General features: G+C 40.3%; 1 protein-coding gene across 1 annotated transcript in view; it reads left to right on the top strand.

Annotated features, from left to right (window-relative positions):
• CMYA5 (cardiomyopathy associated 5) overlaps nt 1-27,635 on the top strand; it is a 45,755-nt gene that overhangs the window by 2,527 nt on the left and 15,593 nt on the right. The window contains exons 2-7 of the mRNA XM_014309569.2: nt 5,462-15,692; nt 18,380-18,475; nt 19,122-19,355; nt 21,109-21,131; nt 23,087-23,208; nt 27,140-27,289. Coding sequence (XP_014165044.2) covers nt 5,462-15,692; nt 18,380-18,475; nt 19,122-19,355; nt 21,109-21,131; nt 23,087-23,208; nt 27,140-27,289 — 10,856 coding nt within the window. The remainder of the gene's footprint in view (nt 1-5,461; nt 15,693-18,379; nt 18,476-19,121; nt 19,356-21,108; nt 21,132-23,086; nt 23,209-27,139; nt 27,290-27,635) is intronic.

Genomic DNA, 27,635 nt, shown 5'->3' with positions numbered 1-27,635 from the left:
CTCATACCTAATTTATATGAGAATCATGCAGCAAGATGAGTGCCCCAAGGTCAGGAAGCACCTCTGTGAAACAAGTATAAGAGCCCTGGTTTTCCTCTGAGACACCAGGCCCTGAGCTCTGACCAAACCACTCTGCTTCCACACTGTGCAGCAGCTGCAGCAAATAAAATCCCAAAAGCTGCAGCAGAAAGGATTACTTGTCTCAAAATCACAAGGCACGCATGTGGAAGGCAGAAGAGTTTGGTTTTCATGTCTTTATTACCCTTATTAATGTAATGTTTAAATAATTTGGTTTCCTAGCGCACTTTTTTATATAAGTTATGAGACTAACATGCAGCATCAGAACATATTAAAAAGGTGGGATAAGGGTTTCATAACCTAGTCAGCACAAAAACGCCACTGATCTGTATAGCACCTGTACAATAGTTTCTTGCCTTTGGGCATTTTACTGTCTAGGATAGATGATCATGGTAGATGACTTCTGTTTCTAGCTCCATGTATCCAATTAATCACCTAAACGGGGAAAATATTTTAAATACTGTGTTTGTTAAGGCAAGCATGAGTAGGAAGTTAACAGGTTTTAATTTTCGTATTGGTAATGGTGAAAATTAAGTCTAACTAAAGTCAAATTGTTTACTGTTTAACTGGTTGATATACCCACTGGAATATCTGTGTCTCTAACAAACATGTGATGGGTGAGCTGTTCTGACACAGTTCTGTCTTTCAGACCATTCTCAGCTGATTTCCTTCTACAGTGGGAAGGTCTCTGGATGTGTCTGTGTGCGGGGTTTACATAAAAAATGGCTCTGCAGCCAATTTAAGTGTTTTCAGACAGCTAGTTTGCCTGGAATAGGTAAACAGCATTTTATCTGCTTGTTTAGTGTTTACCTATAACCAGTAGAAGGGGAGAAACATGGGGAGAAAGTCCTTAAGTTCTGGAAGTGGTTGAGTTTGTTTTATTAATGGAGCAAGCAGTCCTTCCACAAGATCAGAGGTGTGCAAGCTTTAGAGACAAGTGTCATTTATAATGATTGATGAAAATGAATATAAAGGGAAGCACAGTGGAGAAGGCATCTTCTGCCATGTGGGGGATGCTCCAGCATCTAGGAGAGCAAAAGACTGGAATGATAGCAAATGGATGGTGAGAAGGAAGGGGTGGGGAGTACTGTGGATTTGTCTTCTGAAAATAACAATTACCATACCCTACCCAAAGCAGAGAAAGACATGGGGAAAGTGTGTGTGATTTTAGATGCGTCTAGATGAGGTAGTGCCTGACATGGGCCAGGGGGGAAGAGGCTGGCAGGGCTGTTCTTTTGACACCTGCAGCAGAGAATGTGAGAGAGGTAGGAAGCAGAGTTGTGCAGGCCATTTCAAACACATCACAGCAAAGGCTTGAGCAAAATGTAACTGAGCAGCTGAATGGGGCAGAATGCTGAGGTGGGGGCATTGAAGAGGGAAGGGGTGCAGCCAGCCCCCATTTGCTCCCACAGCTGGGCGTTCCATGTTTTGTTTCTCTTTAGCTTTTTGATTAAAACTGAGTCCTTAATAAAGGCCTGTGTTGCATAGGGCTCTCAGACTCAGGAAGTTCCCCATAGGGTCCCAACAGAGTGATTATGTAACTGTGTAAAGGAAGTGTCCCACCCAGACTGAAGCCTTTGGTACCTGTGCTCCCTCTACAACATGGTGGAGAATCCAGAATGCAGGAGCATGGCAGACCTCTGGGCATGGAGGTGCTGTGGGCCTCTCAAGCAGCATCTGATCCTGCCACTAGGACATGAGCTGGTGTCTGGAAAACAAACTAGGACTACAGCAGGCTGTGTTCCTTCATAAGAGATGGAACAAAATGTGTGAGACAAGCCTAGGTCCTGGCCCCCAGCTACTCATGATAAACCCCAGCTTTGCAGCTGGGCAAGCAGCTGTCTTACTGTTTTCAGATAGTAGTTCCTTTGAATTTCAACAGATGCATGAGCCACTTCGTTGCCAGACAAAGCATCATTAATTGAAAGAAGTCAAAGGTGGAAGGCTGGGTTTGAAATTATGTCTTTCTGTAGCTCCTAGTTCACTTAGCCTGAAAAAGATGGATGAGCTGTAGCCCTGGGAAATGCAGAACAATAGGCAGAGACCTTGCTGAGCGTACTGATTGCTGTAGGGGGAAAGGGGCACCATGGTAAAGGCAGAAACTACAGATATGTACGAATAAAAACACAAGCACAGAGAAATGCTTCCTTCAATTGGGAAGACAGGCTGGCAATACCAATTTCCACCACTCCTGCACTGTGCCTGAAGTAGGAGCTTTCAGAAAATGAGATCTTGTCTGTGCAGATTACAAACATAGGTTGACATCTTGGTCACTTAATCTGTATTGTTTTCAGCTTGTGAGAAATTATTCAGCAAACAGCTACATTTTTTATGATATCAGCAGTAGCAAGGTCTAATATGAACAGGATAAAGAGAGTCTAAGGAGAATTTTAGAAAGCTGATAGGCTGGCTACATGTATATCTCATAGTAGTGATGTGCACAGGAGGGTAGACCCCACTCACTGTGTGAACACAACAGCAGCTGGGGAGGTGAAAACTCTTCCCTCATATGAATCATAAAGGAACATTTGTGCAGCCTGCCAGGCTGGACTAGAAACCTAAAGTCCTAGTGGACACAGCACAGAAGTCATAATGAGAAGAGGGGAGCTGTGAGAAGCAGGAGGAGACAGGAAGAAAAATCTGGGTTTGAGCTATTATGGCAACAAAACTGGTTGTCAGGGTCTCCAAGACTAATAAAAGGTTTAAGTCAATGCCCCAGCAGTGAAATAACATGCTGATAATATACAAGCCAACAGGAATGGGCGTGAAATGTCTACATGGAAAAAAGACAGCGCTGGCTTTTGCCCTGGATATCAGTGGCTTCATATCTACATTTACAAGCTGAAACATTGCAAACATTGCAAACATCTTTTTCCAGTGGCAAGCACTTCCTCTGACTAGAGAGGGGTCTTTCAGCTACTACTGTGCAGCTTGTAAACAGTTCATAAAAGGGCAGCATTTGAAGTGCATTGGAAGTAAATATTTGAGTTCCATGTCTCTCATTCTGGTCTTAAAAGTGTAAAGCACTATTTCCTCACACTGTAGAGAAATATGAACTGTAACTAGTTTGTGACCATGAAAATGAGATAATGATGTATATAATTTAACTTTTTGCATAAGCAGGGCAACCTATACTTATTCATTAATATCAGCTTGAGTGTGAGTGCTGCTCTGTTCTGTATGAGGGTTTATTTAATTGCACCAAGTAGGGCAGAAAATAGGTTTAAAATATAAGAATTATTTAGAAGTTGAAAAATATTTTAAAAAATTATTCATCTGTTATTGTAGACTCAAACAACTGAAAACTTCCTTAGTAGTATTGCTATTGATTTTTCTTTTTAAATTTTTTTTTAATTTAATAATATTTTGCTATGTCCAAGTCAATGCTAATCCATGGAACTGGCAAAGGAAAAATGAAGAGAAAAATTGGTATGAATGTGTTCTGCTATACCTCTTTCTCCAGCCTGTAAATTTTCACCTATGGAGCTAGTCTTTCTAGAGAGTACTACACCAAGGCAGATAATCAGCTGAACATGCTGGGGCTTAAAGCTGTTTGAGGGCTGGGTTTGAGGGGCAGGAGGCGATTGGCTAACATACAATTATCTAGTACTGCACTCTCAGACATGCTTTGAATGTGGGCCTTCCAGTTGTCCTGTCAGCCACCATCTCCAGGCCAGCTCTGTCACCACAACTGGATTTAAGCTCTGTCACTGGAGTCTGATACTGTGAGGGCCCACCACAGGCTGGTCAGGCTACTGTCCCACAGGGTGACTTCAGCCTTCAGTTAGCACTGACATCAGAGATGATCTGTGCCTCAGTCTGCACAGACCTGAGCATGGACCACCACAGGGCAGCCCTTCTGGTTCTGGGCTCTGGAAAGCAAATTAATGGAAAGGTAAGGGTAGCACCACCAGTGGCAGGATTACATTTCTGTTTCCATTAGGTACTGAGCATTTTCACTGAGTGTCCTTTACAAAAAACTTACAGTCCCAAGAGTTTGCTTAATTAAGTACTTAACAACTTTCCACAAGATTTATTTTCCTCCTTCAAAGACCTCTGCCTTCTGACTGGGGCTCAGCATCCTCTGGCATGGCGCCACCTTCTCCTCAGGGGTGTCCGTCTGCCTCTGCAACCTGCAGGTATCTCTGGCACCTGTGTGGTGCAGGGCCACAGCCCCTGGCAGTTGGTCAGACAGATTCTGCTTTTCTGATCCCTGATCAGTAGCTAGCTTTCTTTACTTTAGCTGAAACACTTTTCTCTAGTCAGTGGAAAAGTGACCCTTCCCTCTGTTCAGTGGAAGCAGGATGTTGTGTGGCCATAAATGTGCATTCTTCCATGGGAGTAACAGAGTGATTACATAACTGTGTAAAGGAGGTGTCCCACCCAAAATTCACTGTTTCTGCTCTACTGAAGGCTACATCTTATCCAGCAGATACTCTCCCTTTCTTTCCATCAGCTACAAATGTGATTTCCATAAATGAACTACTGTCTACTCAAGAAATATTAGGGTTGAGCTTTGATTAACTTTTCTGTGCTCTTTTTTTTTGTTTTAAGTAAATATTGCAGGCCTTAAAATACTAAACCCTCCACACATTGTGTCTTTTAATTGCTTATACTAATCCTTACACTTAATTTTAAGAACTTGAAGAATTTGAAGTTTTCTTTCCTAAAGCTTCTCAGAAAAGCCTTTCTCCAACCTTTTTACTGTTTTAGCTGAGAGATTTGGTTACAGCATATGATAGTGTATTGATTACACATGATAAGGTTTAAAACTACCTTTACGAAACATTGCAGTTTCATTTGGGGAGGTGTCAGTATATTTTAATTGTTGAATATATTCTAAATTACTTTGTTAAGTATCTAGAGTGCTTAGAGGATAAAATACATGAGAAGACAGTAACAAACCAGTGGATAGACTACTGCTTTCAGCATTGTATAATCATTCACACTTGCGCAAAGCAAGTGTGGGTGCTATTAAAACACTGACAGTATCTTTGAAGTGTTTAATGAAAGGTTTAATTTATACTGTGAGATAAACACATGCTGGAGAATAGCCCCAGAATCAGCTCAACCTCACACTGGCAAAACAAGGTCAGATCAAAGACTGTTCTTCCTGCATTGTCAAGATCTTTTAAACACCTCCCCTTCATTGAATTAACCTTGCAACATGCAGTTTTACATCTAAATTCATCTAAAATATAGTTGTGAGATGAAATATGACTTTTCTTATGCTTATACTTCAAAATCTATGCTTATGCAGTATTCTTACAACTTTGAAAGCCATTTTTATTTTAATGAATAAATTCAGCTTTTTTCCTCCAGTAATTTAATTTGTTGTGTGTTTTTACAGCTTTCTTTTGTTATTTGTTTTTTTTGTTTGTAGTTTAAAAGATCTTATCCAAAGTGAAGATGTGAAACCCAAGCTGCAGTACATCATGACTAACCCTTCCTTTTCTATGGTAACATGCCAAAGTGAAGACAGTGGAATAACCTGGGAAACCAGCTCAAGCAGATGTTCTACTCCCTGGACCTCAGAAACTAGTACAACTTCTGATCTTTACAGTATGGAAAGTTCACCAGTAGGTTCTCCTCCAGGAAAAGTTATCTTTATTATGGATGAAGGCAAGATCATTCGGAAAAGGACACGCAAATCTTCAAATAGGGTGCCAATGGCTACAAGACAAAAGGGAGGCCAGTGCAATAAAAAGCGTGACTCTTCTGGAATGCAAAGGCAAGAACCAAGAACTGTCCTAGGAGATGTGCAAGCCTCCACATTGAATGTAGAGCAGGTGGAAGCACAAGACACAGATGAGGAAATGTTGGACAACAAAGAGGATCAAGAGAATATCGCAGAAGAGCCCGTAAAACGTGCTCCAATAAGATCAATATTTAGGGAGAGCAGACTGAGAAAAGTTGGTCCAATTCTTGGAGGACCAGTACAAGCTAGAATCCAACTGTTCAACTCAATTTTTGGAGGAACTGGGCAAGCCCCTGAAACATTGGAGAAGAACAGAATCCGGAGAAATAGCTCAGCTTCAGGAGATTCTGAAAAGTTCCTTGAAACATCAGTAAAAGAAAGATTGCAGAAGTTCGGTTCACTCTCCACATATCCAAAACATTTCCAGGGAGCAAGAAGTAAAATTCTTGAAACGCCTTCAGAGAGAAGAAGGAAGCAAAGAGAGCAACTCACAGAACAAGCAAATCAAAGCTTTTCTTCACCAACACCACTTCTTGAAAAACAGCTTACTAAGAAAAATGATGTTTCATCTGAAAGTATTGAACCTTATAAAATGAAAGAATCAACTCTTCAACATGAAGAAAGAAAAGAGAGGCAACCTCTTTTAGAGACTACAAATCAGGTTTCAGGACATTTACTGAAGAATGAAGAAGAAGCCAGGGAGCAGCAAAGTCATTCAGCCACAGCCAGAACATCAATAACAGAGTCAACAACCTCCACACCATTCAAGTCTGACAAGAAACAAGTGCTGCTTCCCTCAGCCAAAAATGCAAACAAGAAACCAGACCAATCCCTGCTGCCAGCATCGGATCATCTGGATGAAGTGAAGAAGCAGGAAGTTCAGCCTAATTCTGCACCACAGTCTGTTTCAGCAGATTTTGTTAGTGAATTAGACAGACCAAGTTCCCAGCATATTTTGCCTACAGAATCTATGTCAGAACATCCTGAGAGGGAAACAGAGAAGTCTTACTTACCTGATGTTCCATCAGCTAAATCCAGTTATCCCACTTCAACTGAAATAAGAGAGGAAGATATTATTCCTCAGTCATCAGAAGCTGCACAGTCTGAGTCTGAACACGTGCTTTTACCACATTCTGGAAATGAAACAGAAAAGCAAGAAACTGAGTGCCCATCATCAACTGCACTGTCAGAATCAGCAGTTTCAGGTGTAATGTATTCAGCTGAAAGAGAATGGGGTCAAAAGACCCCATCTTCAGGAACTCAAAATGTTCATTTGGAGAACCAAACAAAGTCTGAACAAGACTTTTCACTTCAGAAAACAAAGAAGCAAGGAACTAAATTAAAACCACCAATTCCTGAAAATATAGATTCTAAATATTTTGGCATTTCATATCCTGTTCATACAGAAAGAGAAGAAACAGAGAAAACTTCAGCTACAAATAAAGCAGTAGATTTTGATCACTCTGATTTGTCCATTGAAGAAAACAAACAAGCTGAAGGTGGGCAAATGGAGATGGAGCATCCAGACCTTTCATATTCCACCGAAGAAACTGGAGAATCAGAGACAACACAGATGGAGACAGAGCATCTGGATTTCTCTTCTCCCAAAGAAGAAACAGAGGAATTGAAGGGTGAACAGATGGAGATGGAGCACCCAGACTTCTCTTTTTCCAGGAAAGAAATAGAGGAACCAGGAAGTGGACAGCTAGAGACAGAACTTCCAGATTTCTCATATTCCAAGGAAGAAACAGAGGGATCAGAGAGTGCAATACCAGATACAGACTACCCAGAACTGCTTTTTTCCACAAAAGAAAGAGAAAAATCAGGGAGAACCCAACTGGAGACAGAACAACCAGAATTTTCTTCCAAGGAAGAAACAATAGAACCAGAGAGTGCACAGCTGGAGATGGAGCATCCAGACTTTTCTTTTTCCAGGGAAGAAATGGAAGAATCGGACAACACACAGCTGGAGGCAGAGGTCTCCAGCTATGATAGATCTAAGGATCTATCATATTCTAGAGAAAAAATGGTGGAATCAGAGAGTGCACAGCTGGAGATGGGTCATCCAGACTCTTCTTTAACCCAGGAAGTAGTCAAGGAAATGCAAAGTGGACGGCTGGAAAATGAACATCAAGTTTTGCTTTCCAGGGAAGAAACAGAAAACCAAGCATTAAGTCCTTTTGAACAGGAACAGCCTTATTCCCCTGAAAAAGAAAAACAAGAAGAAAAAAAGGAGCTTGCACAGGTACATTCAGATTTATCATGTTTGATGGAGGAAGCAGAGAAAGAAAACACTGCAGAACTCCAGTTGGTACATCCAGATAGATTTGATTCCACTAGAAGGGCTGAGATACAACAAACTGGGTATCTGGAAACAGCATTTTCAGATTTACCACATCCCATTAATAAAACAAAGGAAAAAGAACTGTCACAAACTGACAAAGGAAAACAGCCACAGCCTGTACAGCAGGATTCACAGTCTGAAGGTAAGCTGGATTCCTCTGCCATGGCAGTGCAAGGAGAAGCTACTCAACTGCAGTCAGAGCTTCCAATTTGGCCACATTCTACCAGAAAAGAACAGGAAAATAAAACTTCACAGCTGAAGGTGAAACAGCCAGAGACAACATCTTCTGCTGGCAAAACAGAACATCAAAAATTGCAACCAAAGCTGGAAGAAAGTGACACACTGTATTCCCAGGGAGACACGGTACAAGTAGCTGTACAGAGAAACTTAGAAGGTCCAGAGCCATCATGTTTCATTAGTGAAGCAGAGCAGCATGAAAATGTACAAGTAGTTTCAGAAAAGAGGGATTTCTCATTTATCACTGAAGAAGCAACACAAGGAGTCAAGTCCGGAATTTTGCGTTCACAATTGACTGACAGAGCAAAGCCCTGGAAAACAACACAAATGGAGCAGGAGCAATCTTTTCCTTCCTGTTCCACTGCTGGTACTCAGCAACAGGAAACACCACCACTGAATGTGCCCCAGCCAGATGTTTCACAGTCCTTTGGCAGAATGGAACAAGATACAGTACAAAGAGAGGTGAAACGGCAGGAAACAGACCAACAAGAAGCTCTGCAAATGGGAACAGAGTATTCAAGTATTTCAGAAAGCCTGGGTAAAGAAGAGCCACAGGTCACAGACCAAAATAATTCGGCACAGCAAGAAATAGCTCAAACACGGTTTGTGCATCCGTCTTTGCCATATTCATTCAGTAAACAAATGCAAGAAGAAATGCAAACAGAGCCAGCATATCCAGAAAAAACATTTTATGTAAGTACAGAAACAGAGAAGGAAATTGTTCAACACAAATCAGAGCAACAAGAAATAGTACATCCAGACCTGGAGCAAACATTTTTGCCTCCTTCCAGTGAAAAAGAAGCTCCACTGGAAATGGAAATAACTTCGGAATATCCAGATTTGCCATATTCCTCTCATGAGCAAGAAAAATTATTGAAAAACCCAACCTTACCATTCCATTTGAAGCAACAAGAAACTGAACCAGTAATGGTGGAACATCCAGATGTTTCATGGGACAGTGGTGAATCAAAACAAGTTGATATTATGGAGCAGGAGTCAGGACATCCAGAGCTCTCATACACCATGGGAGAAACTCAGCAAAAATCAGAACATTTGGATTCACAAGGAAGCCTGAGTGAAGCAGCACAAGATGAAAATATGGAAATAGAATCTCAATACCGAAATCAGTCATGCTCACAACTGGATTCAGAATATTCAGATTCATCCTTTTCCTTTGGTAAAGGCAAAGAACAATCAACCCAAAAGTTTAAGTCTAAACATCAAGAATTGCCTAAAGTAGGTAAAAAAAGAGCTTCTCCAGCAACTGCACAAATAGAGTCAAAACATACGGAAATTGCACCATGGGAAATGAAGCATCCTGATTTGTCACATTCCACTGGTGAGACAAGCCAGGAAGAAGTAGCACCATTGGATCAAAAACACAGAAAACTTTCTTTTGGCAGAGAAAAGCAGCAGAAAGCCACAGAGCAGGAGTTAGAGCAAGAAAAGTTAACATATTCTCCCAATAAAAGGGACACTTCAGAACATGCCCAGGAGGTCTCAGAAGAACCAAATTTATCATTTTCCATTGATAGGCCAGATGATGAAAGGATACCACCAGAGGTGGAGCATACTGATGTGATATCTCCTCTGGACATCACAGAGGTACAACAAAGAGTAAAAGAAACAGAGCAAACTTATCCCTTTGGACAAATGGAACAGAAAACAGCTCAGCCAGAAGTGGAAATTTCACATTTGTCACGTTCTGTGGGTGCAGCAGAGGAAACAGAAATGGCAGAACCAGGGCAGGGACATTCTGATTTGCCTTACTCTGCTTTCAAAGTAGGAGGGCTGCAAACATCACAGCTGAAACCTGAACACCCTGGGCTAGCACATTCCCTCAACAAAGCGCAGGAAACCATCCAGCTGGGATTGGAGAAGCCAGGTGCATTGTATGATCATGACAAAATGGAGCAAATCCCACCTGCACAGCTGGAGCCAGGCCATGCAAGCTTGGCACCCCTGGCCAGGGAAGTGGAGCAACGAGGGATGGAGCACACAGCTGTGGAATGCTCTAAAGAGGAACAGTCTGTCAGCAGAGCAGAGCATTCACAAGCTGCAAAGGAGAAACAGAGAATTCCAGATGCACCATCCCCAAGTGGAAAAATGGAGCAAGGAGGAATGTTAAAAGCAGAGCCAAAGGATCCTGATCCACCGCATTACATTGATAAAGGAAAGCCACAAAGAACTACACAACCAGTGTTAGAAACACCAGATCTGTCATCTGGCACAACAGAGCAAGGACAAACTGCTGGAGAGGAGAAGCAAGGCTTCTTGCATTCTTTCAAAAGGGAGGCAAAAGGCAAGAAAGCACAGACAGAATTGGGACATTTAGAATTATGTCATTCTCTCAGTGAGGCAGAACAAGAAACTTTAAATGCAAAATCACACCATTCAGATTTATCTGCTGGCACATTAGAGCACCATGAAATCATACAGCCAGAGGCAGAAATAATGGATTTATCATATTCAGTTGGTGAAACACAGCAAACTCAAATTGCTGATGAGGATTTGGAGTGCCTGGATTTATTTCATTCCACTGGCACAATAGAGCACAAAAAGATTCAACCAGAGCAAGAAAAGACAAATGAGTTTTCATCATCTCTCAAAAAAGCAGAGGAATGGAAAGATGCAGGAATGCAAGCAGAACACCCTGAGCATCAGTGCTCTATGGAGAATACAGAAGGACTGCAAAATTCCCAAACAAACTCAGAATATGCAGATTTGTCATTCTCTGTTGGCACAGCAGAACCTCATAAAACAACTCAGCCAGAGCTGAAAGAACAGAGTTTGTTGCATTCATCTGTCAAAACAGAGCCATCATGGGCTGCTCTACACGAGTCTGAACGTGCAAATGTCATGGATGCCATGGGCAAAGTACTGCACACAGATTTGTCCTCTTCTGTTAGTGAAGAAAAACAAAGTGCACAGCTGGAGATCAAACAGGAGAGGAGAAGCTATACATTACACCCAGAGGAAATAGTGCAACTAAAATTGGAGCAACCAGTGTTTTCAAGTCCTCATGGCATGGAACAGCAACCAAATACATCCACAGTGGAAGGGGAGTTCCCAGACTTTTTGTATTCCTCTGGCAAAACAGAAAAACAGGATGCTACACAAGCAGGGTTCACTCCTGATATTTCGTATTCCACAGGAAAATCAGAGCAGTTGCAACCAGAAAAACTGAATTCAAAACAACCAGATTTGTCATACTCTCTTGGCAAAGCAGAGACTCCTGTAATAAAGCCACTAGATTTATCATATTCCTGTGGCAAGGCAGATCAACCACAGACTGCCCAGCTGGAGCATCCAGAGAAACCATATTTCACTGGCGAAACAAAGTGGAGGGATGACATCCAACCAGAACAGCCACATGTTAGTTTGCAGTCCTCTGATGTTGAAACAGAGCAGCCAGAAACACCTTCTGTAGCACATACCTTTGTCAGGACCAAGGAGCAGGGAACTGTGCAACCAGATTTCAAACAATCAGATTTATTAAGTCCTACTTGCAAAGCAGAAAAGCATGAAATGGCCCCACTGAGAGCAGGATATTCACAGAAGCAAGACACTGGTGCTCCTTCATCTCGAAGTGCTCAGCTGGAAACTGAACAACAAAATTTATCATTTTCCACTGAGGAAGCAGACAGCCACAAAATTCAACCATATTCATCTCTTACTGAACAAACAGTGCCTGTACCTTTGGGTGCTTCACACGCTGTCTCTGAAACAAGCCCTGAAGGAAGTCCAAAGTCTTCACCTGTAACTGGAGGCTCACCCCCCAAACATTTAGAAATATCTTATTCCAGCAGTAAAACAGAACACTCAGAAACTGCTCTGCCTGAGCCAAGGTCCTCTTTTGCAAGAAAAGAAGTAGAGAATACAGAAAGTCTTCTACATTTGCGTGTAGCTGCAAAGTCAGAGGCTAAATATGAAATTTTACCTGAAGTTGAGAGAGAACAGACTCCACATTACTTTCACACAGCTATACAATTAGAATCTGAACAACTAAATTTATCATATTCTACAGATAAAACAGAAAGTCTAGAAAGTCAGGATTACCTGACTGTACCTTCAAAACTGCAGTCTGAACCTTCAGTTCCATTTTATTCAGCTGATGAAACATGCCAGCAAGAAGTTCCAACTTACTCAAAACCAGTCTCTGAATATATGATTCCTACACAGTCCCTTGCCAAACAAGAAAATAAAAAAATGCAGCCATTTATTACCCAGCCCATACAATCAGAGTGTGAACATGTAATTCCACCACACAATGAACAACAGCTGCAAAAAATTCAACTCAGTTCACCTGAAACAGCAAGCTTAAAGACAGCGCACTTGGAGAGTACATCTCAAGTGCATGACCAAGAGAAGCCAGAATCTTCTTTGTTGGATACAATATATTTGTCTCCAGACCAGCTCAGAAGTTCCCCCAAATTCACTACTGAGCAATATGAGCAAAAAATGCAACCTGATGTACAGACAGTGCCAAGGTCAGTGACCACAGAGTCAAAGGTGACTGGTGTAGCAGACCAGCCAGCAGTGTCATCAGAGTCATTTATACCCTTTCATAAATTACCTGGAAAGTCAGAACTTGAAAAGCCAGTATCAGTGGCTCTCACTGATGATGAAGAGAAACAAAATATTCCATCATCTTTATCTGATGTAGCAGACATGCTTGGAAAGCAATCTAACAAATTTTCAGCCATTTATACTGAAGGAGAGCATAAATGTGAAATGCAACAAGGTTTTGAAGACCAAAAGCATACAACCTTGGGTCATCTGGGAGTTGTTTCATCAGACCTTGTTCATGAAACTGTGACACAAAAAATTCAGCATTATTCTGGTGAATTAGGTAGTCTCTCCTCAGCAGAGATTAAGCCCCATCAGCTAAGTTCTGAAAAAAAGCAGAATCCAGATATTCCATCTTTTGGGCTGGCTAGTTGGCTGGCAGAAGAGATGAAAGCTTGCTCAATTAGTCCAATAGGGGCTGCAGAAGTAGACACGCAAGGAATTCAGCTTACTCCAAATGAAGCTTCCGATTTTGGAAGCTTCCCATCTGGAAGTTGCACAGAATTTACAGTTCATGGGACTACAGAGACTAAGGGACATACATTTGGAGTTTCTGAATCAGTGTCAAATAAATTTTCTTACAGGAAGTCCTCAGACACTAGTCCCAGAACACAAAGGTATGATTTACCATCTCTGGTAGGAGATAATCAAAGTCCAGATAAACTTCTGGAGCATGAAACTAGTACTTTAAACCCTACAAAAATTGAAGCAATGCAACATCTGGAGGTAAGCAAAATGTCTGAAGTGCCTGAACATTACCTGAGAGGAGAAGAGGAAGAAATGGAACATGCATGTGCTGTAGAAGACAGCCAGTGTGCTCTGGAGACTACTGAACAAAAAGATCTATTTAATATCATTTCAGAAGGTTATGAAATACTCAATATTCATGCACCTACACATATTTCTTCTGTTGATCAAGAAGAAAGTAAACACATGCCTGATAAATTAGAATACTTGGAAACAAATCCTTCATTCGCAAGAAAATCAATCGAGGATGGCCAGAGAGCCCTAACTTCTAGAAGAACCACAGAAATTTCAGAAGGCTCTGTATTGGGAAGGACTGCAAGCCATGAACTAATAGAATTGGTCAAAAAGGATGATGATGAGGAAACTGAAGAAACTCAAGAAGAAAATCTCCTGTTGCCAGAAAACAATAATTGTGCAAAGTTGGATCCTAATAATGGTACTGCTGATATGGATTATTTTGAAAAATACACATTGATTGATGACAAATCGCCAATTAAGCCACAATTTGAAAGACGAATTTCACTGTCTCCGGTGACAGAAGACCCCAATGAATCTATAGAAGAAGCCAAACCTTTTAAGGAGAGTACTGAGGCAGATACTTTGGAAGAGTTTTCCTTACTTGAGGACCTGGATGAAGTCTTTTATGGTACCATAAAAGGAGAAAGCAAAATGCAATCCTACACAGATGCCTCAAAACCTTTACCACTGCAGAAATCAATTGATTCTAGCAATAAAAGCATTACAAATGTAGAAGATGAATGCAAGTCACCAGGAACCCCACTCTTCGATTCAGAAGAAGGAGTGCTAGAACGATCTCTCTTGTTCCCTACCACTGTTGCTGCAGTTAACCCAGAGCTTTTAGAGGAGCCACCTGCTCTATCATTTTTATACAAGGACCTCTATGCAGAAGCAGTAGGAGAAAAGACAAAGGATGAGACTCCCTCTGATGAAGAAAGTGGTAATTCTAATGCTTCTTTCTTCCCTAGCAGAAATTCAGACACAGATGAGAGAACTGGAATATATTTTGAAAAATACATTCTTAAAGATGAAATTCCAAGTAAAGCCATTGGGCCTCAGAAAGATCAGATACCAGAAGATGAGTCCTTTAGTGGAGGAATTTTGGTTTTGAGTTCAGACAATAACCAGGAGGAGGGATCTGATGATGTTCAATATGTCAAACCTGAGGTTCTGTCAGAAAGAGTTGTTATGGAGAGAGACAAATTCCAGATTGGCAGCAACATTCAAGCAACAATTTGCAAGCCAACGCATGCCATTCCTTTTGGAAGCAAAACAGTTCTTTCAGGTGCGGGAACTGATATCACTGAACAAAGAGAAGAAGAAAATGTACCAGTAGAAAGAACTGAAGAGTTGCCAGAGCAGCCAAGTCAACAAAGATACAGTCATCAAGTGGATTATCAGGGAGCTGCATATCAAGAAGCCAGTACTGAGCAGGAAGAACGGCAAGATATAACAGCATTTCCTGAAATGGAAGAGTATGTTCCGTATGTCAGAGCTCCCACTGAAGACAGTGTAGATGATCAGTTTACTCAGGAACATCTGTCCTGTGTTCCTACCATTCAGCAAACAGAGAATCCAGGCTTGCAAAGAGAGGAGCAGCATGGTGATGTTTATGAAGATTTTGCTGAGTCAATGGACTATGATGTGATTACACAAGAAGAGCTTTTGCAAGATGAAATATCATCTCAATTTACACATGAGGAGCTATTATTTGAAGACAGGGACTCCTTTGATCATGCTGCTGATAGTTATGAATTTGTTAATGAGCCAGAACAAAGAACTCCTGTTGAGCTTGAAGATTCAGGGTTTGTGGTGATGTATCCTGAAAAATCAGCAACGAACATTCCTCAAGTTGAGAGCCCACAGAGAGAACTGAAGAAAGCACAAGTAGACACTTATTGTTACCACTGCAAATGCCCAATATCAGCTATTGATAAGCTTTTTGGAGAGCATAAAGACCATGAAGTCACAACATTAGATGATGCTGCATCCAAGATGAAGGTAAATACTAATTTGGGTAAAAAAAGAAGCTACTAAGGCTAACTTCTCCAGTTCTCTTGCATTGTCAAGAGGAGAGGCTTCCAAGAGCAGTCCAGAAGCTAAGATGCAGTATCTATTAAATAAAAACTATTCCTACACACCTGTTGGAGATCTTGAAGGGAGACCATCTTATTAAGGTATTCTCTGGAGACCTAGACTTGCTAAGCTGGTATTTTAATTTATTCATAAGTTTGAATGGCCTTGTTTATATGTAATTGTTAGCAGACTTTCCATCTTTCAGTCTTATCTGTGTAAGTTTGTTCTGGTTTTGATAGGTAGGGGGAGAAATGGGAAGAATGTTGTTTCTATGAAAACAAAACTTCAGTAACAGCAGCTCACTTCATGTGACAAGGTACAGAAACCTCCACACGTGGAGACTGGTATCATCATAAAGTGTTCCCTGTCCCACTTACATGCATTGGTTGCTTGGAGATGTTAGACAAATCACCCTACACAGTTTTGCAGTTTTGTTGAAGTACCAACTTACTTTCTGTTCCATTCACTTTCATCTGCAAAATGGCCTTAAACTGAAGAGGGAGGTTTTACAAGGGCATCTAGTGACAGGACAAGGGGCAATGTCTTAAAACTGAAGGGGGGAAGGTTTATATTAGAAATTAGGAAAAAAATTCTTCATAGTGAGGGTGATGTGGCAGTGGAACAGGTTGTCCAGAGAAGTTGTGGATGACCCAGCCCCAGAAGTGTTCAAAGCCGGGCTGGATGGGGCTCTGAGCAACCTGGTCTAATGGAAGATGTCCCTGCCCATGGCAAGGAAATAGGAACTAGATGGCCTTTAAGGTCCCTTCCAACACAAACCATTCTGTGCCAATAGCATTGTGGTGTCAGCACAGGTAAGAGTTTATAAAGTCCTACTTGCCACTATATCCAAGCTGTTCCCCCCTAATAGATAAAATGCCCTCCATTTCAGTAAGCTAGTTCATTGCTATAAATACTAGTGAAAATGCTTTTTCTGTGGAAGCTATTGTTCATTAAATTACAGTTCTGCTTGTGAAAACAACATATATGTGATATGTCACTTCTCCAATATCAGATCTGCTCAGGTACAAGTGAACATATCATACAGATGTTTCTTTCTTGATTACCAGCTATTTACTCTCACCCCAGTAAATGAAATGTGAAGTCTCTTTTTTGGCACATGTTCATTTGACAGGAATATAGATTTCATGTCATTTTACTGAAATTCCAGAAGGGCTTGTATTGGTGGTATTTAAATCATATTGTCTCATATGTTGAAGAGAGAAATCAAAAGTAGGAGTCAATGTAACAATTTCAATTATCAATACTCGCAAACCATCTCCATGGTGCTCAGATGTAGAGTTGTTTTTTATACATGGCCATTTGGGTTTCACTTAGCAGTGATAACAAGGCACAAGTAAGTCAGCAATAAAGTCACAGATCCCAGCCACCCCTCAAATGTACCCGCATTACAGTGAGTCAAGCTGCAAATAAACATTCCATGACATCACTCCCTGGCTGTGGAGCAGGGATATGAACCAGTATTAAATTTGGCTGCAACACAGGCCTGGTTTCACATGATTTCTAACACTCAGGGCTCAGGTTACTTTGAGACTGCATTTGTATGTCTCTTGTTACTTCTCTTTAATTACTGAGAAAACATTAATATAGTAAAATGCTTGTTGCATGATTTTTAATTTTTTAATTTTTCTAAATTATTGTTGCATGAAAACTGTGAGAACAGAGCTTCACAGTGAATTAAATGAGCTAGGGATGACATTTGTCAGATTTTACAGTTCATCCCAACAAACAGAAATTTATTTCCAAATCTTGATGATTTCCCTAAATATTTTTAAAGGGCACTTTCAATTGTATTCTCCAATGGCATGTTTGTAATTAATGTAAAGTCTTGTGCTTTTTATCTAGCTGTAAAATTTTGCCATAATAAGAAGCCGTTACAAAGCAAGATAACCTTCCTTTTAGATTTGAGCCATCAAATTAAAACTAAGTGTTTTTATAAATTATGAATTGTGCCAGAGCAATTGAGCAACTTATTTTCATAAAAGGTCAAGAAGCACTAAGAAAGCAAGAAGCACAAAGAGTTGTCTTTGATCTGTGTGCCTTGAACTGCTTCTGTTTCCACATAGCTCAACCAGTGATTTTGATGACTTCTTGTTTATAGGAATTATATATATATATACATACACATACATAAAGGTGTATCTATTTATCTATACATTGATCTATATAGAGACAGATACCTATCTTTCAAATTCTAATTTTAAAAGCCATGATACAGTATAATCTATTACCCTCACAACTACCTTTGTTATCTTCCTTTTTATGGGCTTGTTCCTGTGATCTCTCAAGGACACTCAGGAGGCTCTGAGTACCCTCACTCTCTGGCAAAGCTGTATTGGAATTCTTAACGTTCAACAGCTTGTATGGACAGAGTGCCTTATCGAACTGAGCTCACTTGTTTTGGTTTGGAAACAGTTCTGTGACTGTTCCAGTTGCTATTTCTGTGCTTGTCTTTGCAGCCAGGGTGATACTTGAACTTAGCAATTATTCCAATGGTGGCTCATGGCAAAAGAAAAATATTCACCTAAAATAAATTTTTTGTAAAAAGTTTATAAAATAACCTGTCTAAGTTACTGAAACATTTTAAATTTCAGGATCAGTTAAGTAAATTGCTAACAGCACTGGAAGAAAAGTCAATGAAGATTGAAGAGTTTGTGAGTGCTATTGAATTGCGATTTAATTCAGTTGAGGTAAGTCCAGTGTTTTATCACACTAGTTTTCTTTTCCTCTGTAGGATTACTTCTAAAATATGCTTGCCTATTTGTGCAGCACTATTGCTTCCACTAAAATGGGCTGCTGCTCCAGTCCTCAAATTGACTTCTCTGGAAGTTCACTGGAAGGTGTTAACTTTGGAGGAAGAAAAAGATTGCTTTTTTGCACATTACTGCAAAGTGGAATATGTAACTGTCAAACACTAAAGGAAAAAGTTCCCTTAATTTTGTTTATGCCTATAAAAAGCTCACATGGTGTTTTATTTAGAATCCCATGCAAAGCATTTAAATTAGTTGGGCAGTATCTTAAATTCTGATTGCCCAAGTTCTTAAGCCTTGAGAACCATATTATCTCCAGTTGTAACTATGCATTTTTAGCTATTTTTTGGTCAGACTTCCTATCTCAGTGATGAAATATTAAAGTTTAATTTTAAACAATTAAAAAAATAAAAAGCTGTTGTTGTTATTGATGTATTTCTCTAAAGATATTTCTCACAGAGGAGTTTGCCTGCAGAAATAAAATTGTCTTATTGTCAATGTGCCAGAATCAATATGGTGGATGGCTTGTCTATGGGTAATTGAGAATTTCTGTGTATCCATTAAATCTTGTCATTATATTCTGCAGGAAAACTGTAAGAAAAATGCAGACTTACTGGAAAAGCAGAATGAAGAGATGCTCAAGAAAGTGGTTGCACAATATGATGAGAAATCAGAGAACTTTGAGGAAGTGAAGAAGATGAAAATGGAGTACCTGTATGAGCAGATGGTGAATTTCCAACAAACTGTTGATTCAGCAAAGGAAACTTTGGAGACAACAGTAAAAGAAACAGATGAAGTGGATGGATTTGTTTTCCTAAATGTAAGTGGAGTTGGTTTTCATGCTGTAGCTTTTATGATATTAGTTAGGAAAAGACTTATGTATCTAGGGTCTCAATGAATCTATTTTTTTTAAGATAGCTAAATCCTGCTAGCTCAGCTGTTCCACTCTGAAACTGCTGGATCATTTGGTTTTGATGTGGGAATTCTCAGAGAGAACTGTAGAGAGGATGCACAGGACAAAAATGTGACATGCTAGTAAAATGGTCCTGTTCCTTTTTAAAGAAGTTGAAAAGACAGTTTGATAATACATCTAGAATTAATAGCTGAGAAGTAAGAGATGTTAGAGTATTTAGGTATTTTACCACATGAAAAATAAAATACATATTGTGTATAATAATAAACAACAAGAAAGTGATCTTTGAAACAAGAAAATGTAATAGAAAAGTAAAATTGTTTCTGGGCTGTAGGGTTTTTTGTCGTGTATTGTTGTTGGTTTTGGGGTGTTTTTAATGAGCAGATGGACAGTATTTATGCATTCAAATTACTGAAGCTGTGATAAATAATTGCTGTTGAAAAACAGTGAGAAGCTGTGTTGGTTGCTGACTGGGGTGAAACCATGACAATGAGATAGACTGAGGGCTGTGCATGTTATATGTGTGACTCTAATGGTCCTTCCTGGATGTAAAGAACACCTCCAGTGAATCTGCAGGACTGGACCTACTAACTCATACAGTCATTAGTCTTAAACTTTGCTCAGAGGATGCTGCTGGTCCTGGGTCCTCCAATTCTGTTCTTCTGCTGCAAGACTAGTCCTTAAGTGAGTTACAGCACTTTCTTCTCTCCACAAGTGCATTACCAGTCTCAAAGAGGATGGAGTTTCTGGGATAATAATCTTCCCCCATTATGGAATTAGCATGTGGCCTGGAAGTTGCAGATAAACTATCTTGGAATGCCAGAAATAGAAAGATCAAATTACTGTCTAAAGACTGATCACTCATGCAAAATAAGCCAGCTTTCGAAATACAAGTGTCCAGCCCACATAGGCCCCAGCAGCTACAGAAATTATGCCAATATTTGGCTTTCTTCCCTGCTTTGTGCCACACAATGTTGTAGTATCCTGTAACCAAGTGAATGTTGTGGTAGATTCGCTATTTTGGGATTAGATTATTTTCCTGATTTTGTGAGGATCAGTGCTTTGGCAAATATAATTTTGTAATCTGTAATCCTTTTGTGGGAGTGCAAAAATTACTGGATTTCCCTGCTCCCTTCTGTTAGTGATAAAGGATGGGAACTTTTTTGTTCACAGGCCAGGAAACATTATCTGAAGATTCCTGGGGCATGGGACAAACTCTCATTCCATAAGTAAAAGTCTCACATGGCTTCTAGTAATAAGAAGTTATGAAGTACATTTTAGGCAGAATTTGGATTTAACGATTCTTAATCTGCATTCTTAAGTGATTCTTAAGTGATTTCTTTCTCTAAAAGTCCTGGTTTTAGAAAGTACTCGATTATGCTCCATCTTTAAATCTAGATGTTGAATACTGACCCCTCAACCACTTAAAATGAGATTTATACTCTAATACTCTGCTGAGCCAGAGCTTTGAAATGAAATATTTCTAAGGAAATAAATTCTCTTCTGGTGTGAATGAGCAGCATTCCACACAACCTCAAGTCAATAAAGCTGTGTGGTTTGTGTCTGTGGAGAGTAGAAAGACTGTTAGATGACCATGACTGGCTTTTCAACACTTCGAGGGTTTTGAAAACTGTTAACACATTTCTTTTCCCTTCTCTAGTCATCTAAAGAATTGAATAAAAGGTACATGAAGTATGGGTTAAGTGCACCGTAGTGAGTACTAGGCCTAGCATGCTGGATGCTTCATTTAGTATTTGTGAGCTTTTGAAAACACACCGCTAGTAATCAGAGCTACCTTTATAAACCTTGCAAATAATGCAATTTAGAAAAGCAGCTTTATACTTGTTGCTGTAACTGACTGGTTTTGAAGTGTTTTGCACATATTCTGTAATACATTAATGAAACAAATAGCACATAAAAACATCAGCTCAATTTTAAATCTCTACACAGACATTTTTAAACAGATGCTCCTTGTAGTTTTTACTATACATACATATACAACAACAATTGTGACCATGCTTCCACCTTTTAGACTGATAAGACATACCACTGATGGTACGTCTTATCAGTCAGATGGTATCACATTTCTTTTTTCACTGGTCTGGTTCTGTAACACTTGGTCTCTGAAAGGTTATAACACAAAGCAACACAGGTAGTGTGACTATGTTTCTGAACACAACTCCAGAAAAATGAGATAAAGTAGATTTCAAAACCTGGCTAGGAGACTACGAGCTGATGTTTTCCTATGGCTTTCCACAAGCACTGCCTGATTCAGGGTGTGTCACAGGGCTGGTGCCTCATCATAACTGCATCTGCCTGTGCACACCAGTAAATGCACACAATCACAAACAGTTCTCTGCCATGTGGGATTTTCTGAAGAGGATTATTTTGGTGAGTCCTATCCTTTATGAGAGACGTGTTCAACCATAAGTCATATTCCCCCAAAAAATTCTCTGTGGTAAAGGGAAAACATTCAGAGCAGTTGGCTGCAGGCTTCTCCTGTGCAAGCCCCCAAAACTGCACTGCCCAGCCCACCACCCCTGACTCTCCCCAGAGGGCTTGGGCACTGTGCAGCGCATATCAAACATTCCCCTGTCAGTGCTGCCTCAGCCATCACAGGAAAATGTGTGCTGACACCGACTGGGGTATAACACTGACACCGCGGTTTCAGTTTGCAGTCAAATTACGACCCCGGGAGAGCGATCTGAAGAGAATGTGCCAAACACCCCTTCAAGGTTTCTATAAATTTCCAGAATTAGAACTATGAATCTGGACTCACCTGTTGCAAGTCAAACTATCTGGCCATGTATCTGCATTTAGTTTATTGCATAAGATTAGAGCAGGTAAAATGGGACAAAACAATTTCCCAAGGCTTTCTGTCCACCTGATCTTTACTTTTTTACTTACACAATGAAGTTTATTTTGCTTGGTGCATGGGCTTGGTTATTACACTAGTTTGATAATACCAGTCTACATAAAATAGGTTAAGAACAAGTCTATTTAACAATGCATGTTTTTCTTAAAAAAGTGTATTTTACATTTGTTGTACTTTGTTAAGATTATGCATAATTAAATACTTCAGTGACTGAAATAAAATGAAGGGGAGAAATATAAAATTCAGATGCCTTGAAAAAAACCCTTCCATTTTCTTGAAGGAAGGTTGGGTTAAAATGTTTGGTGTTTTTTTATATAATGAACCCAGTAAATACAGGCCAATTAAATGGAATCTATCTTCCCTCTCATATTTTTTAGCTTGCCACAAGCAGCTGCTTTACATTACATCTCTGGAGTCAGATGCTGTAGTTAGGTCTAAGGTTTGTAACCTTTTAAGACATTGCATTAGCAAGCCCAAACACCTGTGTTCTTGAGAGTCTTGCTGAGAACTTCCACATATTCAAATTCTCATGGGTTAAGTATAAACAGACCCATAAGCACTCTCACTGTGCTCCTGATTCAAAACTGCAGTATGGTGTAAATGTTCAAAATCAGGGAGACAGCTTCTCCTTGTATGCTGTCCTTAAGCTCCCAGGAAATACTCAAAGAAGCATATGTCACATGGTCTTTGCTTCTGGCCTTTGGAAAACTATGCTATGCTGCAGAGGATTTACATGGACAAATATGTGTTTTCTTCCAATTAGGTTACTTTCTGCAATGGATACCACCCTCTCTTTAGAGAAGGTGCCCAGTGCTTTTTCACTGTTTGAGCACTATGCAGACAGTCCAGGACAAAGCAATCAACACTCCTTACAACACGTGGCTGGTAAGAAACTCCGGATATTGTCTTCACAAAAACTAACATTTTGGCAATACTTTGGAAATTTCAGGAAGCTATTAATAGAATGTATATGAGAAGTGTAGATCTGCAAACCATGTAATTAGCAATCACAGTTGAATGTAAAATGAAGTTTAATTGTGCACAAGTGTTTGGCTTATAGTAGGTACAGTAAGATGAGCAAGAGGGAGAAGTGCTAAACTGGGGGATTCTTGCATCATTTTAGACATCTGTACCTCAGACAAGCTGAAAGTCTTCATCTCTAAATCTCCCAGGGCTAAAGAAGTTGCTTTTCCTTGCATACAGAGATAGAAGAAGCAATCAAAGGGTCTTCTGAGCTCTCTTCCTCTGAGGGTGGCGGTCCCAGAATGCTTGATGTGGGAATGAGAGCAGGGGGGGCTGGTTGAAGGCTGAGGTCCCTGGACTTGTCACAAATGAATGGAGGCGCCTGAAACTCCAAATAGATGTGAAAGGGAAAGTGGTTAACTATAGCTAGAAACAGCCACTGCCTGGGAGGGTAGCAGTAAAAATTGCACATGAGAAAGGGATTTATTTATCTCTGTCTGATATTTCATGTCCTTTAAAAAGCCTGACTGGGTTTTCTGCTCTGCCTGTATACATAGGTGTATTATCTTGATCTGAACAGCTGTCAACAAAGATCTTGTCAGCACCATTCTGTGGATTCATTTTCTTCATAATGGGACCCCACTCCAGGGTTTCTTTTTCAAAAGAACAGTGGTTTAGGGATCTCACATCTCACTGTCATGCTTTGTGCCCTCCCATTCATCAGCACATGCGCCATTGCCATCATAGTCATTCCCTGGGTTTTGAAGGGAAGCCCCTTTCTCATGTGTTTGGTCCCTGAGCACTGAAACTAGAGCATTAGATTCCCTAAGTTGCTTTGTTCATGGCTGGATTTTCAAGACTAATGGGACGTTGGAGAAGTGCCCACCTTGTGCTGACTCTCTGGTGTCTAATAAGGGCTGAGTGCACTTCGTAGCAGTGTCAGTATGGGGAGATTGTCTCTCTCCTCCACACCACTGCTTTTATTAGACTTGGAGAAACTCAAATATATCTGAGATGTTAATGTCCTTGTCAGATGTGTATGAATTTGCCTGTGGCATTTGAAGCTTCTCCGGTGAAGCTGGACAGGCATTTGTCTATGCAGCATTATCTCAGTGTCATTTTTTTAGGAAGTCAGATAAAAAGACCATTTTTGTAACTCACTCTGCCAGTTAACTTGCTGGTGTAAATGTGCTGTGTTTCTTGGCTTAGTTCCTAAACCTCCTCTTGCAGTCCCATGGGTGTAGTTGTTCATTCCTCCTAGGCTGCTGCCTACTGGCAAGGTCATACAGGAGAATGGAGCCACGTACTTCTTTTTCCCACAAGCCACTCCAGCATTTATTTTCCTAAACTGCTGAAGTCTGCTTTCTGGGTTAGTTTGCATTAGCTACTGGGTTTGCTGGCTCCAGACCAGTTTGCTTTGACAAACTGTAAATGAATAATTGTCCACTAGTAAGAGATCTTTAAAGCGCCTTATTCTTTATGCCTACTTAATATCTAAAATACCTAATTTTCTGTCTTCACTTTTACTGCAAAGTATTTCAACTGCTATAATGATTTTTACTTAGGTAAGCAGCAGACAAAAAATTTGGTGTGTTTTTTCTCATTTGTTTGATAGTTTGTTTTTTCAAGGTTCCAACCTTCCTGAAGGAAAATAGTTACGTGTATACATGAAACTTGATTTGGAGTTGAATGGAATTGAATGGCTATGAATTTATCACATACTGGGGACCATTTTCAGACACTTGGAATTTTATTTGACTGAAGCCATATGATGAAATGCATGTGAATGTGCCAGGTTTCTTCAATCTGTGTATTTTCCTTCAGAAAGAATCGTGTTTTACTGAACAATTTCATAGAACATAATTTTTACCACTTCAGAAATATTTTCCTTCAAAATGCCCTCCATTTCCAAATTTTCCATATCCACTAATGAAAAGCCTTTTCCCCTCAAGTTCTTCCTCCTTTCATGTAATCCATTTCCATTCATAAATGCATTAGCATAAAAACCCCTTGCAGCATGCTGATGAGCATAATGAAACCCACGTTCTGCCTGGGATTAGAAGAGTGGGAATAATTAAAAAATTAAAAATTATTATTTCCAAAGTCCACTGCAAATCCTGGCCTTGTATACTGGAAGGCAAGGACCTTTGCTGATTGCAAAAAAGTTTCAAATAGAGTCACAGAGGAATGTATCTGCTCTCCTTCTTCAAGTACATAATGCCAAGGAAATAAGGAAATATTGTTTCTCAGTACACCAGAAAACACATGGATTACTGTGGAGATTACAAAGCATGACAGAAAAATTCCTTACACCACAGGACTTCAATGAAAACTGAACTGATGAGAACATATGCCACTTTACAGTTGAAAAATGTCATTTAGTCAAACTCATATTGCAAATACCTCATTTTTTTATTAAAATTCACTTAAAAGAGGATAATGCATAAATGTTCTGTTTCTGAAGAGAATACTTCAGCTTCCTGTTTTGAAATTGCTTGCTATCAAATTGTTTCATATTATGCAAAAGGAAATTAGAAATCAAATGTATCTCAATATTGCTGAACTGAATTTTGATCTAAGATTTTTTTTCAGAAGTTTCATTCAGTAAATTAGCTTCTGTTCAGATTTGGCATAATAATAGATCTTGCAACTCTGGGGTTTCTGTGATCAAAAATAGTGGTTTCTAGGCAACTTCATAGGGGAAAAAAATGGTTTCCCCATCATGTCCACTGAAAGGAAGTATTTTCCTAAAGATGATAAATTTCTTAATTGCCAACTCTAGATGCAGTCAAAAGACAAAATGAGGATTGTTTTTAGCAATAAGAAGGATAATTTTTTTTTTCAATGGGTAGCAGATGTAATGCTACTGTACTGGTGGCTCTCTGTATAAATCATAACGAAACAGCCAGCATCTGCATTTGCCTTGTTCATGCCACAGGAGATTATCATCATTACTGTGGAGATAACTGAAAAGAAAACTAAAGCTTTCTGCTGAGATTCTAAGAGAATTCATGAAATATGGAAATTTACTGGGTGAAGAAATAGAACCATGTATTTTCGTTCCCTGCAATCATTTTAACAGTTATCATCTTTTGGGGCTTTTTGCTTCTTTCTTTGCCCTCCCTCTCTTCTATGACATAATCACAGAGGCAAACAATATCTCATCTGGGGCTGGATCTGTGTCAATCAGGAGACAAAAGTTGGTGTGAAAGCTGGAGAATCTTGGAAATCTTTGAACACTTGTGAGGAATGATTCTGGTAGCCCCATGGGGTTCAGGTGCCTTGGCAGAGTTCAGCTTCACCTGCAAACCAAGGATTCTCAGTCCCCTGGGTCTGTTGGGAAATGACCATGGCAGGAAGGAGTGCCAAGCTGTGCATGTGCACTAGGAGTCCACCCCAGGGCAGAGCGCAGTTAGTGCCTTCTCTACCTGAAGCATATCCCTGCTGCTAGCACGGGCATTGACACACTGCATGAATCCCCTCCTGCCGTGGCAGGTCCTTTCCGCTGCCCACGTTTCTGGGATCAGTAAACACGTATCTCTGCGGAGGAGGGTAGAGGCACACGCTTTGTGCTGGGTTTGGGTAACCCCAGTACTAGCACTGCATCTTATTTTGTCCAGACTTGTGAGGGAAATGGGGGGCTTCCAATGCTGAGCAGATACTTTTTTCTGTTCCTGGTTTATGAGGATCTGTTGCTCTAAGACTGCACCAGTATTCTGTATTTCCTGCTGTACTTGCTCTCTGGAAATATGCAACATGAGTGAAAATAAGCAATTGGGTTGACTCATGAATTTGTAGGTAATTTGGCTGACAACACAGGAGCATGTATAACAATGGCAAACTTTCCTCTCAGTCCCACAGACACCAACTGTCATACCTCAGGAGCCAAACTCAGCCACCAGCACCTCCATTGCTGTCTACTGGGCTGTGAATGATGGGGACACCATCGACTGCTTCCAGGTCTACTGTACGGAGGAGCTGCAAGCCAGCAAAGATGCAGGGGGTGCGTAAGATCTGCCCTTTCTGCCCTGGCCTGGGGTAAGCAGGTGGGAGGATGAGCTGCAGGGGAGTGCCCAGGACATGGGAAAAGCAATGGCTGTGAAGACATAATGTATAAAACTAAAGACAGGCAATGGTGAGGGAGATCGTGAGGAAAATGCTGTGTCTTCTCCTCCCCTCTGTCTCCACAAATGCAAGATAATATCATGCTCTGGAAAGTCAGGGGCAGTTGTTTTCACCTGTTGAAGTGCCTTTTCATGAAGAGGCCTGACCATCAGAGAGGATGTGTCCATGCGGCCCCATTGTTACTCACGGGGACTGCAGACAGAGCTCCCAAAGGGAGAGCTCCC

Source organism: Geospiza fortis, unplaced genomic scaffold, assembly GCF_000277835.1.
Source record: "Geospiza fortis unplaced genomic scaffold, GeoFor_1.0 scaffold201, whole genome shotgun sequence".
In the NCBI taxonomy this organism is placed as follows: Eukaryota; Metazoa; Chordata; class Aves; order Passeriformes; family Thraupidae; genus Geospiza; species Geospiza fortis.
Note: the sequence above shows the minus strand (reverse complement) of the source record. Positions and strands in the feature narration are given on the sequence as shown.